The following is a 14,731-nucleotide window of genomic DNA, read 5'->3' on the forward strand; positions in this document are numbered from 1 at the left end:
CTGGGGCAGGCGTCAGATGTTTTCACAGACACAGGGAAACTTGCTACACCATGCCTGTGTGTGTTTTGTAAACTTGCTGACCTGCTGGTTATGTAACCAAATATCCCGGTAGATGGAAGAATGCCGAAACTTAACTCGTATGAAATCGCTCTCCTTGTCTGGGAGACGGATGCTGTCACCGACCTCTCAGGGAGCTCACCTGCAGGCCCGGATGCGGTGAGTGCACCGGACAAAGGGAAAGCCCGCGACACGATTCTGCCTGCAGCACCTTGGTCTTCTCGTGGCCCCGACATCCCTGACCAGGGCTGGCTCTCCAGGAGGCCCAGGAACTCTGCGTACAGCTTGTCCACAGTAGGTCTACACCATGGAGGTTTCCAGGCTGTCTACCCCTTTCTAAACGTGAAATCTTTGAAAAAGGGATGGTGTCTGACTTTACCAATAAAAACTACCTGATATTACCAATAAAAACTATCAACTCCCCAGGTCAAGCAGTGTAGTTTGCAAAGTATTTTTAATATTATGACTTCAAAATCTGAAATGAAAAACATACATAATAACTACAAAATATGCAAAGTGGCCCAGCCTCCTGCTGGGTAGCACCTGGGCTCTCCTCGAATTCTTTCCTGAATTCATCGCAATGTGACATTTATTTTAAAATGTTCAGAAACACTGCTCTTCCCCCTGAACATCAGGCAGTGTCTTCCATTCTGTAGGCATCCAATGTGTATCTAATGAGTAGAATTTCTTACCTGGGGAAAAACACAAACACTTCAGAAGACAGGAAAAAAAAAAGTAGTACTTCATGTACCAAGATGCTCTTGCTAGGGGGAAAAAACATTCTTTCTGAAGATGTAATAAGCATTTTTCTCTAATAGTTTAGACTCCTAAGACATTTTCTAATATTTAAAAATGACATCAGCGTCTCCCTGGTATCATGTATTTGTCGCCACGACTTGGATTGTTCTTACTGAGACTGGATTGTTTCATCACTGGTTACAAGACCTGCTTGTACTCATCAGGAAACACCACCTCTAGACACCACGCCACCTCCTCCTGTGCCCAGGCCTCACCGTGCCTCTGACAGACAGCAAGGACCTTCTATCTCCGAAGGAAAACGTCACCCCCTTTCAGCAGGAAGAAGCTACAGAAGAGACCATGCGCCCCTTTTCTCTGAAAGAATTCAGAGCCAAGATCCTTGAGGGGGAAAATGTTACAGGTAGTTAAACAGACATGAGCAGAGCAAGGACGGTGGGCCAGCTTCAGGCCCAGAAAAGCTGCAGAACCAGACAAGTGGCCCTTTGGCTGCCTGAGGACCAGCTGCATTGACTAATGACCCACTGCCCTGGTGCTGACCAATCAGTGGAGGCCATGACCCTGAAAGAGCATCCCGGAAAGCTGAGGAATATTCTATTGAGACCCTGCCCTGAGACCTCCCCTAAGATTCCGCCTGCAAGAGAGAAATACACTCAGGACAAAGGACCAAGTGCACTCCCCCCTCCACCACAAGGGAGCGAGCCAGCGCCATCTCCTTCTCCTCTCGGAGGGGACCCCAGGAGACTTCCAAGCAGGGGAGCAATGGGCAGCAGCCGCTCGTCCCAGGCTTACCCCTGAACCTGTCTCCAAGGCCCCTCTTCTCTGACTCCCCAGTGAGCCAGAGCAGCCGAGCCTGGGCTCTCCTGTTACTTCCTCTTTGCTCTTCCTTGTTTCACTGTCCTAAGTATATTTTTGCTGCAGTCAATAAATTCTTGCTTTTTCTTAAAAGAAAAAAAAGACATCAGGAATCCAGCTAATTCTACCCGCTATTCTCAAATCTATGAGAACAGTGTCGTTGGGACAGGAAAGGACTTGAGAGCGAGCTAACAGTTTTCAGCTGGTCCACACGCTCACTCTGTACGAGAAGGGCGAGGCTCAGAGACAAGATCACGTCACAGGTCCAGACTTCACGACGGCCTCGAAGGGGTGCATTCAGTACAACCACCCTCCCAATTCTGAACTGACCGTTTCCCCCGGGGCTTGTGACACGCGGTGTGAGACCCGCTGGAGATGCTGTGCAGTGAGGACAGTTCCCAGCCAGCTGCGCGGTAAGGGCCGGAGCTTGCTGGGTACCGTGTTTTGTGTTTCACATCCCATCATGTCTACGAAAAGCCCACCCATGTCTCCTGCTTCTGGTGAGGAGAGGAGGGAGGCAATTACTCCAGATGAAACTCTGAGCTAATGTAAGTGTTCCGAGCACCTTTAAGGTCAGCTAGTAAGGCTCTGAGCCTGTTAAGGATTAGTGACCATGAAAAGAGAATATAAATTACCAAATCTCAACAACAGAAATAGGGTAAAATGGACAGACCCCTGGGGTTTTATGAGACTGTAACGAAGGGTCTAAAACTGCTGTCATGAGATCCCCAGAGGAGAGGAGAAAGGAGAATAGGCTGAAAAATACTGGAAGAAACGATGTCTAAAAACTTCCCAGTGTGGCAGAAGACACAAACCTGTACATTCAAGAGGTTAAGTAAACATCAAGTGAGATGAACAAATCCAAGCCAACATTCATTACAGTCAAAATTCTAAAACCGACCAACAAAGGACAAGCCTTTAGAGCTGCCAGAGAGGAATCACACCTTACCTTTAGGGGAAAAGCAACTGGAATGAAAGGATTTCTTATAAACAACCAGAGTCCAGAAAGAATTGCCACAACATGAAAGAAAACTGTCAACCTAGGATCTTTATCTGGCACAAGTGTCCTTCAGGAGGGAGGGGAAATGAGACATTCTCAGAGAGAGGAAAACTTGGACTTCGTTGCTCACATACCTGCTCTAAAAGAATGGCTGGAGCAGGTTCTCTAAGAAAGGGTATCCTGGGAGCAGGGCTCCTGGAGCACCAGGGGGGAGAAAGAACAGCGGGAAAAGCAGAAACATGAGCTCTCAGACAGGACTGCACAGGAGTGTGCATGGAGTGACGCTGGACCACAGCCACGTGGAAGGCCGTGGGTGCCGGTGACTGTGCTTCAGTCTGTCTCGTGCACACACAAGTCACCAACGTGGCAGACATGCTGGCCGCCCACCCAATAGGCGAAGCTCCCCCTCCTTCTCGGTAACAAAGCCATGCTTTTGTTCTGAACTGAGCATCCATGTGAGGACAGGAGTTGAGTTCCCACCCCAGACCTACAGACCGACTTTACAATGGGTCAGAGCCGGCTGTAATTCTATTCCCTTTACCAATACTCGGCTCAGACATGGGCATGACAAGCAGTTCTAAACAAGGGTTAGCATACATCTTCCGAGGACTCATGAGAAAGATTTTACCTATAGATAAAAACACATGCAACGGAACTGATATTGCCATTTTTTCCATAAGGGGAGCCTGAGCCTGAGGATGAGCCCACCTACTACAGAAAACAGGAAGACAGACTTGGTTTCTCAGTGACATCGCTGAAGCACTGAATTCACCAAATCTAGCACCAAATGACCTTTAGACTCCTATTACATGAAATGGTTTTTCTTTTCTGCTCCCCAAACATCACAGTAAAATGCCAGAGACTAGCCCATGATATGCATTTACTGTAACTGTACAACTGTTTCTCTACTATTGGATCCCTGGGTTGGTTTCCTGCCTTTTCTTTGTTTCTCAGCTAAAGGGACATGCAATAGGCATCTTTCAACATAAAGCTTTATCTGAATTTAGGGCATACTTTCCACGGACAATGTTCCTAGAAGCAAAATTGTTATGTAAAAAATATGAACATTTCTGATATGAAACATCAAACTGATTTTCAGAAAGCATGTTCTTCTTAAAGCCCTACCTGCCATGGGCCTGGCCTGTCTCACTATATCCCATGCACGGGAGCTGAGGGCTGCTCCCCAGGGTCACTTTTTCCCTTTGTTGGTGACGAAAGAACCTCAGCTTACAAATCCTGATCAGTCTAAGTCAATCTTGGTAATTCCATTCCTCTTGCCAGTGACTGGTCAGAGGTGGGCACGTGACCCAGTGCTGGCCCATGAGAAGTGGAGGTTCTCTGGGTCAAGCTTTGATTCTTAAGAAAAGCGCGAGGCCGTGCCCCACACTGGACCGCACCGAGTCCCTGCGTGGGGAGGGAACCTGCCAGTCTGCAAACACAGCCCGTGAGCAGGGCTAGTTGCTCAAAGTCTAGGATACTGTGGGGCCCCTGAATTAACCAGCCTCAGGACCCTTCCTTGACTCTCTTTTTATACAAGGCAACAACTGTACATGCTCAAAACCTCCACGGCAACTTAGCGGTGCTGGCCATTTTCTAAAAAAAATATATCTTTACTGACTTCAGGAAGGGAATATTGAGAGGAAGGGAGAGGGAGAGAGAGAAACATCAATGATGAGAGAGTCATGGGGATGGAGCCCACAAACCGGGCATGAGCCTGACTGGGAATCGAACCTCGATCTCCTGGATCCTAGGTTGACGCTCAACTGCTGAGCCACGCCCGGCTGGACGCCGGCCATGTTTACTCCCAAGGGGAAGCCGCACTACTCTGATGTCACGATGGACAACCCCAAAGGAAACACGTGTCGCTGAAGATTAACTTCAGTTTTAAGTAAGTGCTGCTGAGCAGTCAGCTGAATGTTAAAGAACATTTAAAAAATTATAGGACCATTCATTTGTTCTGTATCTTGGAAAAAAGCATGTTTAACTCAAAACGGTCTTCAAATAGGCAGCAAAGGAAATGAACACGAGGGTGCTGTACTCACAAGTCAAACACCAAGTAGTGGAAGCCCTCCTCCGATATGCTGTCGTGCAGCCGCACTGGGAAGGGAGAGAGAGAGGTCTGGTTAGACGTGCGCGGCCAGCAGGTCTCCCGCGGAGCGTCAGCCGCACTCCTCACTCCCACGGGCCCGCGCCCTTCACAGCAGGATGGGCTCAGGCGGGTCCACGGAGGAGGGTGTGGCTCTGACAGTCACTACCTGTCTGATCATAATCAAACTAATTCGTACTGATAACAGTGCCTGCAGTTTATGAAATGGTTAAACGAGACAAAGTAAAATGATCCCCGTGCCGCCTGGTGAATACTTCATAATGCTGATGCTGCTGGAATACGTGCCCATACATGCAAAGTTCCAGGGCTCTAGCAGTTCCCACTGAGCGTCGCTTCCAGCCACTCTGTTATCACCCCAGTCCAGGTCTTCACCCACGCAGGCCTCCGTCACCACCACAGGCCAACAGGGACCTCTGTAGGAGAGAGTGTGTGTGTGTGTGTGTGTGTACATTTTAATCTTCACACGAAAATATGTCTTTTTCATTGATTCTATAGAGAGAGGAAGGGGGGGAGAGAGAGAGACATCGATCAGCCGCCTCCAGTGTGCACCCGACCAGGGATCACACCCACAACGTGGACATATGCCCTGACCAAGGATCACACTCGAACCCTTTGGTGCACAGGATGACACTCAACCAACGGAGCCACACTGGCCAGGGCTGTAAGTCCAGTAAATGGTCTCCTTGCCTCCGCTCTTCCTCTTGCTGGGAAATTTCTACATAGCACCCCCTGGCCAATCTGCCAAAACAGTTTTTATTATTATGCTACTTCTAAACTCAAGTCACCAAAATCCACTTACCAAATCACAGCCGAAAGCGTACAGCTACAACTTCTAATAAAGCAACCTACAGCTCCTCACACTAACACCACGACAACTTTCCTGTGAGCTAGGTCCTACTGGTAACTAGCGGAAGCAAACGTGTCTTCCGAACTGAAAACACTGGGCGCCCACCCCACACTCTGAAGTTACCCATACGTGTGGGGCTTCCATACTGCTTTTTCTGCTATTTATTTTTGCATCAGCCTCCCCCTACTCGCCCCCACAGACAGTAAGCTCTTCCTAATGACCCAAATCGCCTGGGTGGCTTGGCTTTCACTGGGCAGGGAATCGACAAACTTGTGGGATAGCACTGCTTCTGAAAAGTCACCCCAGAAGGACAGCGATGTCTCCGTGCAGCGCTGACAACTGTAACTGTCACACAAACTACGATCACCCGCGGAGGGGCTGCACAGAACCCAGGAAACCCCCAGGCTCAGACCGAATGTGATGCCCACCCCTGAAATCCAGTCACAGCCCCTCCAGCCCCCTGGGTCCGCTGAGGAAATATTTTTTTAATCCCTCCCCAGAAACTTCTCCAAGGCAGAGAGAGCCTTCTGCTTCCCTCGTAACCACAAATTATCATTTGTCCGATGTGGGGTTTCCGTCTCCCTCGCACGGGCAGGGCCCGGGAGGTAGGGACTGGGAGTGTGGCTGTGTGGCCGTCTCCCTCTCCTTATCCAGTCTCAGTGCCACGGGGACCTCCTGGAGCAGCATCTCTGGCTTTCGTTAACTAGCTCTAATGGCTGAGCTTCCTTCAGTACGCGGAATTCCTCATCAACAGACCAAACAGGCCCCACATTCTGAGTCTGCGTCGTCACAGGCCTTGGCACCTGGTTTCTGAGCATTTCCTGTCCCGGGCGCTAGGCGTTCTTCCAGCGGTCGGGGACTCTCACATCTCAGTCCACTTATACATGTCTCCCATCAGACGATGGGTGCAGACACCTCCTGGAACTGATCGTGGGGACAGTGTTCTCCAATCTGCACATGTGAGATGCCTGCTGCCTCCTGACGGATGCTTCACAGAACCAGAAGTCTGTGCTGTTCACAGCTCAGCCCAGCGAGGAAAGCAGGGCATGCCGGCAACCCTGGGTTTCCTGAAAGACAGCCTCACGGGTTCCTCACCCAGCACTGGAACACAGTCTGTGTTTAATAAGCTCAAAGGGTGCGTCTACTTAGAGAACTCAGCTAGTCTGTGAAAATAAGACAGGCTTCCTGCTTATCAAAGTCATGAAAAGCAAAACTTGCATGTGAGCCTGCAGGTGAAAGCTCCCACTGGGTGGGCTCTTGGCTGTTCAGACCCAGGGGCGCAGAGCGAAGCAGAGGCGGCGCTTCAGGCGCCACTGGGGACTCCGGGCTGATGTCTGGCTGTCTCTGGGGTAAAATGTCCTTAGTCTAACCACTCCCTCCTTAATAGTTGGAAAGAGTTGTCATTTGGGAGTGAATTATTTTGAACAAGTCAGAACTGCTCAGTGCAGCCTGATGACCCAACGTAAGAAATACTATTTTTGGTTAAAACCAGTGTCACAGAAGCATGTAGCCAGCAGGCACGTGACGATGATTAGAAACAATCCATTCGTCCAAGTTCACTGCTCTGCATCTCACAATTCCAAACAGCCTCCATGGGTCTAGCAAGCCTTCGGCCAGGTAAGTGAACAACGTCAGGAACACAGCATCTTTTCGGATAAAATGCACGCATTTCCTTCCCTTATTCCTCAGGACCACCCGCTTCCTTCCACTCTCCTTTAAAATAAAAAACCAGAAAAACAGAACTCAGTGAAATGTCGGTTTCATGTGTCAACCAAACGATGAAATCCAGTCTTCGCACGCTGCTCCGGCTGACCCGCGACAGCCGGCTCCTCCGTCCTGGCCAAGCACCCAACAGGTCCGCTCAGCTCCTCCTGAGCACACAGGGCTAGGTCAGGGGCCTCGGGGTCTCGGCGACAGGGTCGGCCTCGGCCTTTGGCTGGAACTGACCACCAGCACAAACTTCAAGCAATACTCAGCTTAAAAAGCTTGAGGTGTTAAGCTTTTTCATAAGACTCTGTAAAAATGTTTAAGGACAGGCTTTAGACCCACCGTGAATCAGCAGCCCACTGTCACCTGGGAATGCGCCCTCACTTCTGTTCGATCACCGACTGCCACGGGCCGCTCTCCCCCAGGCTAAAGCAAGTAGAGAAAACCACCCCCAATGACGCCGCCAGCCCTTCTGCGACATGCACGCCCTCAACGCGCGGCTTTGCATGCTTCCAGTTCAAGCCGCCGTTTCCTGCGCCGCCGCGACAAGCTCCCGACTGCTTCACCCAGTCAGCTCTCACTGTGGGCAGGCACGCGACACTGACCAGCGCATGTGCAGCCAGTGTCCCCGGGAACCGGGCGCGCTTCCTGTGGCCTCCACTCGCGTCCTTGCCAGCTGCAACACCCACCCTGGCTCCATGCGCTTCTCTAAAGGATCCCTCGCTTAACGTGCCCCTGACTCACTGATGTTGATGCCACAGCCACGGCAACACGACTCACGCTTGAAAAAAGTCTCTACTAACACGTGTGTTTCCGTTTCCTCCACGAGGCACATCCCAGCCTCCGTGAGTTTGGAAACACTAAATGGCACGTCCACATCCTGCTGTGGGCCATTTAAACAGCAAACTCACCAAAAAGGCACACAAACGTGGCACTAGAAAGGTGGTGAGTCTGAGAGCTGACACGAGGAGTGTCCCCGTCGTGGCCCTCAGCTGGGATGCCCAGGCCAGGCTGCCAGGTGCCGCCCTCAGGAGTCTGTGATCACCAGTCAGGATCAAAAGTGGCCCAAGGATGATGGGCTCCCAGATGGACGTGAGAGGCAGGTGAGCTCCAGGTACGGAACCCACGGACCACGAGGGCTGACGGTATTCACACAGGTGGACACGAGCAGGGGGCCGACTCCCAGGTACGAGAATATTAACCTCTGTGGTTGACCATTTATAACATGAAACTTTTTGATATACAAGTTTCATCTGCTTGCTCTACCGTATGAGGCTGCACTTTCCAGACACAACCCTCCTCAGGATTCCTGCGTAGCCAGAATCACAGGCACTATTACAGGACTGGCCGCACAGGGCGGCAGGACACGTGCTGGGTGTCCCCAGCTGCCCTCCAGAGCCGTGTGCAGAGCCTCTGCCTTCCCTCCTGCCAGCCAGCCAGTCACGATCAGGATGCACCCACTGCCGGTCCTGACACTGTCACCAGGCTGGCCTGACAGACTGGAGAAGGGACCTGAGGATCCTCCAGGAGGAGGCAGAGAGGGGCCCCCAGCAGAGACCAGGAGTTCGAGGGACACGGGGTTTTCTATGTCTCTCTGGTGGGGGCAAGAGTGGGAAAGTCAACCCATCATTTCAACAAGGAGAGGAACAAATAGCAACTCTAGCACAAGGGGACATCCAGCCCAACACCTGTAGTGACATGCCCAGTACTGTCCAGCCCTTGTCCACGGGGCAAAGCGGCCTGACAGCAGCTGCTGCAGCAGGAGGAAGCATCCACGCTGGGTCATCCCAGCCCGCACGGGAGGAAGACCCATCCAGCCAGCGGCGCCCTGACGAGCACTCGCAGCGCCTCCTGGTCATCACGGCCAAGCGCGTCGGAGTGCAGGCCAGCCGAGCCCAGGTCTGTGCACGAACGTCCTCTAACCGCAGGCCAGCCGAGCCCGGGTCTGTGCACGAACGTCCTCTAACTGCAGACCAGCCGAGCCCAGGTCTGTGCAAGAAAGTCGTCTAACGACCTGACGCTTTCTACAAGACCCCAAGAGGAGGCTGGGTCCCCTGGGCGCCAGGGTGATCCGTGCGTGGGCAGTGGTGCCCTACAGAGCGCACGTGGGAGGGGTCCTCTCCAAGGAAGGCCGCCGGGGCTCCACGGCTGGAGCGCCGTCCCATCACCGGCAGGCTGCGGGGTCGATCCCGGTCAGGGCCTGTGCAGGAGGCAACCAGTCGATGTTTCTCTCTCTAAAAATCAATTTTACAAAAACCATGTCCTTGGGTGAGGATTAAACACATTTTCTGAAAGAAAAGTTAAGAAAAGGAGCCTTTCCTACAAGCGCAGGCGGGCGGGCGGGACCAGGCCTCCAGCAGGGGTAGTGCCGGGCCGTGGGCCGACTGCCCAGAAGCAGGCTGCTCGGTGTCTGCAGCAGCCCGACGGGGCACGGGGCCGAGGGGCCGGGGCACGGGGCCGAGGGGCCGGGGCACGGGGCCGAGGGGATGGAGCACGGGGCCGAGGGGCCGGGGCACGGGGCCGAGGGGCCGGGGCACGGGGCCGAGGGGCCGGGGCACGGGGCCGAGGGGACGGGGCATGGGGCCGAGGGGACGGGGCCAAGGGGACGCACAGCGAGGGGGCGCCCACAGCGCCCAGTTCCTCACAGGCAACGGCGCCCGGCCTGGGAAACGCTGGGCAAACCTTCGCTAACAGGCGAGGGGAGGAACGAGGCCGAGTCTGCAGGCCGGGGGTGAGGTTAGATCTGCAGCGATCCCCTGCAATCCTGAAACGGCTCCACATCCAAAACGGAGCATGTCCTCAGCATTGTGTTTTGTTTCTCAAAATAACATAAAACATATCAAGCGGAAAAGAAAGCTGAGTGAGAGTGAGGTATAAAGGGAGTTATTTAAAGTCTGCTGGCAAGTCACAGCCCGGGAGCCTTATCTGCCTCCCCTGGGTTTCGCTCGGGTTTGGTTTCAGGATCCTCATGGAAGGAGCTCAATGCATCCTTTTGTTTCGGTCTGGGCGCCACAGGAAGACGCGGAGCAGCTCGGGGGCAGGCAAAGTGCCTGCGGGGGAGTGGGGTCAGGGCAGGGCTCCCACGTGAAGCAAAAGGTCACATTCTAACCTGATGCCTCCCCTTCCAGGGCCAATGGCCCAGGCCCACTGCGAACAAGAAGTAACATAGGGCCTCTCAGAATACGGGGGGTGACGCACATGCACACGCACACGCACACCTACTGTGCCACAGTCTGTGCTTGATCCAGTGACCACCTGTGTACTAGTTCTGAAGGTAAACGGTGAACGAGGTCCCCAAGGCTGAGGAGCTGGGTGTGGGGGAGTCTGGGGACGTAAATGGGTCACGTGGCAGCCTGCAGGGCACCCTGTGCCCTGCATGCTGACAGCAGACCATCCCCAGGTGCCACGGAAGCTGAGGGCTGTGGGAGGAAGGACAGAGAAGGACCACTCCCCACCGAGTGCGGGGACAGGGCACTAAGCCAGGATCAAGGCGCGGAGCCTGGGGCTGAGGAGGGTGCTCTGCCAGGCAGCGGGTGGACAACGGGGCCCTGAAGCATGAGGGGTCTGCCCGCCAGGGATTCAGAATTTAGCCTGTGGAGCTCAGGAGTCAGGGCAGGGCTTCAGGAGGGCTGACAGGTCCCACGGGCACCTAGAAAAGCTCCTGTCTCAGAAGCAGAGCGAGGAGGTGAGGAGAGGAAAGGCTGCTAGAGTCTGGCCAGTGGCTCCTGGGCAGAGGAGGGACCTTAAAAGCTAGTAAGGCCGCTGAAGTGAGAGGAACTGCTGGTTGTCATGGGAACGATGCGGACAGGGACACCAGGTTCTGGCTTAGGCCAGGCTGTGAGGTGAGGCAGGGAGCACAGCAGAGCAGCAGGTCTGGGTGGGGCTGGGGGCAGGTGGAAACAAGGTCATCTTATGCAAAGAATTGCTGCTTCGGCTCAGTGGCTGTTGCAGTGAGAGTGGGAAACGTGACACGGAGCAACAGGTTGGGGATAAGGCACACTGCTGAGATGCCTGGGGAGATTAGGAGAGGGGCAGAGCAGGGGAACCAGGAGGGTCAGAGAGAGATAAAGGAGAAATCCAGAGGCTCCGGTGCGATGGCAGCCCTGGCAGGTGACTCACTCTCCTGTAGACACTCAAGACCAGAGGAGCAAGGTTCCCTGAACTTAGAAGGAGGGACTGGTCAAGGACAAGGCAATGCCACTGGGAGGGGAGCAGGAGCTGAAGGCAGAGTCAGGGGCTGGGAACAGTGCCCCTCCTTAGAGCTCAGTGCCAACTGGGGGAGTGGCAACTGCAGATGCCACTCACCTCAAAGCTCACGACCTTACGATGTGGAGACGACCACCCTGCTCTGTCCCCAAACCGACTTATTTCAGCTCCCATGATTAGGGGGCAGCATGTCCCCCCTAAACGTGGACCCTCAAGACAGGCAGCTCTGCCCAGTGTCCCGCACGGAACACCCCAGGCAGCACAAGCCTCTTCCGTGACACACAGGCTCCTTGGCACTGCGAGTGCTCCCACACGTGGGCGTCCTAACCCCGCACTGCTGGGTGGATGTCCTAACGTCCTAACTCCCGCACTGGTGGGGCTGGGGCAGGCTGGTCTCATTCAGAGCTTTGTTAAACACAGGTGCAGCTGCATGGTGAGCTCCAGGCCACATGGGCAAACCTGGACTTTGGAATCCAACAAAGGTCTCTGAATCCTGGTCCCACCCTTTGTAAACTGTCACCTCAGGCAAATAAGTTCCTCTGTGAGGCTCAGCTTCCTCTGTGCAGGACACAGGGTGGGGCGCAGTATCTATCATGTTGACTCAAAAACAGAGATAACATTCATGCCCAGAGTTCTCAGGAAAGTGAAATGAGATGACTAGGACCAGTACATAGATTCACTAGGCTTACTAGGTCAACACTACTTAAGGCTCACTCCGCTGCTCTCAGTGAGCCCCTGCTCCGGACCTCCTAAGGAAAAGAGAAAGAAGACAGGAGGCGTGATCTGCTGGAGCTGAACCAAAGGCTCCAGCCCAGAGCTTCATAACATTGCTTCGAAAACAACGCCCTCTGCAAACTGTGTCCTTGTACACCTGTATCAGAATCACCTGGGGTGCCTGACTTAATAAATAGACCAAAGCAAGTAACACACAGCAAGTAACACAAAGCAAGTAACAGCAGACTCCTGGAGCCCCCCAGGCAGCTCTGTGATGTGGAGCTCGGAGCGTGCGCTTGGTTGGGGGAGCCGCACACAGGAACGTGGCAGAGCCGCCCTGGGCGTCAACTCTCCCACGTGTGCTCCAGAGCACTGGGAAACAGGCTGGCTGTGAGCACTGGACTCCTTGTGAGGGTCTCATCCAGGCTCCACAGTCCCTTTTTCTGCAAGGTGCAGGGATGGTGGGAAGATCCCAGAAGGACAAAAAATCAAGGCGTGTGGCCACTCCCAGAGCCTGCATTCCCTCCACTCCCTGCCCCCCACCTACCTCCCACCTGCAAATGCCACCAGGAGGGGACACATCCACACTGCTAACAAGTGTCCACGGAGAAGGGCCGAGAGGACCTCTCCGGGTCAGGGGTGGCCAGGGGCTGCCTATCCCTCTGTGATGCTCAGCACGCAGCCCACAGGCTCGTTTCTTCTCCACAAGGAGGCTGTGAAACCAGCTGCCTCTGGTGAACGCAGGAAAGACTGTGCCCTCCTTCTACACAGGTACCCACCCTCCCCTGGGCCGATGAAAGGGGTGGCACACGTGGAGAGGCTAACCACAGCAGCAGGAAGGACCCTTCTGGCTGACAAGGATAGAAGGCTGGTTTATTAAAATATTACTTATTGGGATGTAATCTTCCATTGCCTGTGTCCTCAGTTCCTCGTTCAGAAAACCACGGACCCTTCAGTCCTGGCGTTACCAGGTTACTCATTAACAACCGTCTGAATATCGCACGGTGTTAAAGCACTGTATGAACTATTTCCACACCTTCTCAAGGTATTTAAAAAGAATGTTCTTTTTGAGAATAAAACATTGTCCAGAGTCTCTAACATTGGTAGAAAAACACTAAGGTGGTAAATCTGCTATTGGCAACTCAGAGTCACGGCGCCGTCTGTGCTGGGCTAAGCCACGACTCGCTCGTGGTTGGCAAGTCCTCGGAGTGAAATCAGCACAGGGCAAGGTTAATGCACTGTGAAATAAGGGACACGCCGCAATTTAAAGTACAAACGAGAAGGAGAACACCTGGGCAGTCTTACACAATCCCTTAAAAGTAGACCTAGAATCAAATTACCCCACTTTATATGTATCAGGAATTAACTGTTATAAAACTCAAGGATCAGAAATTAACCAAAGCACCAAGTGAGCCAGCCCAGGAGTGTGACAGCCCTCCGCGGCAGAGCGGTTACGCTCCCGTCTGTGACACACAGCCACCTGCCCCGGGGCTCTGAGGCAGGGAGGCAGTGGGGGTGGGGTCAAGGCCAGCGCAGCCACCCCAGGTTCGGTCACAATGTCGCTGTGGGGCTGAGCGAAGACTTCGAGTGCGGAACACAGGGTCGGGCCCAGGAAGAGCAAGTGGAAAACAAGAGCCCTGCCAGCAACATAGGGGCAGCAGCAGGGTCGGGAGCTGCGTCGCGCTGTGCCAAGGCCAGGGACTCTGACGCGCTGTGGGTGCGTCCACGCCAGCCCGTCTCCCATGCCCACCCCGCTGGCTGGCTGGGACACCCGGTCCCTCCACAGGGACTTTCCTCTTACACCCGCTGGGCTGCGTGTGCAGAGGGCCCTCAGACTCCTCCGTGGTGGTCCAGGGACCAGGGACCGACAGGTGCAGACGTTCAGGGAGCACACTTCCTCGAGAGACCTGCACAGGAAGACGACACATGCTCTCCTGTGCTCACGGAAACATCAGTTAGTTCATCTCACCGCACCCACCACTGGCAGGATGGTTCTATTAAGACAAGGAGGCCCTGAGCTGAGGCCACGCTTCCTGCAGCGTCCTCAGATGTGCAGACCCCGGTCGGCTCAGGGTGTTTGGGAAGGATGGGCAATGAGTTAAAAAAAAAAAAAAAAGGCCTCAGCAGCACCAGAACAAACAAGAAACTCATCCTGTCCGATCCCGGCTTGGAGGCGGCACGTGCTGCTGGCCCAGAAGTTCACGAGTATGAGAAACAGCCAGGGTCAGACTACTTCAAAAACAGCTCCTGCGCGTAAATTCAAGGTAATCTGAAGATTAGCAATCTCCAAGTAAAAAGAGCAAGGGTAAGCTGTGAGGGCATCAGCTCAGGTTCTAACCCAGTCCTGAGGTGCACGGTCACCCCGGTGTGGCAGCTGTCCCAGGAGGACCCACCGGGACCTCATCACAGGGCAGCAGGTCCGGGCAATGGACAGCGGGTGCGCATGTTCCCGCAAGACAAGCCTCGAGATGGGAACACAAGT

The 14,731-nt window shown here is 53.9% G+C and overlaps 1 protein-coding gene across 4 annotated transcripts in view; it reads right to left on the reverse strand.

The window, feature by feature from the left end:
- Positions 1–14,731, reverse strand: part of CAMK2D (calcium/calmodulin dependent protein kinase II delta) — a 156,454-nt gene that overhangs the window by 58,795 nt on the left and 82,928 nt on the right. For all 4 annotated transcript variants that reach the window (XM_081134328.1, XM_081134327.1, XM_081134326.1 and 1 more), the window contains exon 4: positions 4,711–4,765. In XM_081134328.1, coding sequence (XP_080990454.1) covers positions 4,711–4,765 — 55 coding nt within the window. The remainder of the gene's footprint in view (positions 1–4,710; positions 4,766–14,731) is intronic.

This window comes from Miniopterus schreibersii, assembly GCF_964146895.1.
Source record: "Miniopterus schreibersii genome assembly, chromosome: 4".
Lineage (NCBI taxonomy): Eukaryota > Metazoa > Chordata > Mammalia > Chiroptera > Miniopteridae > Miniopterus > Miniopterus schreibersii.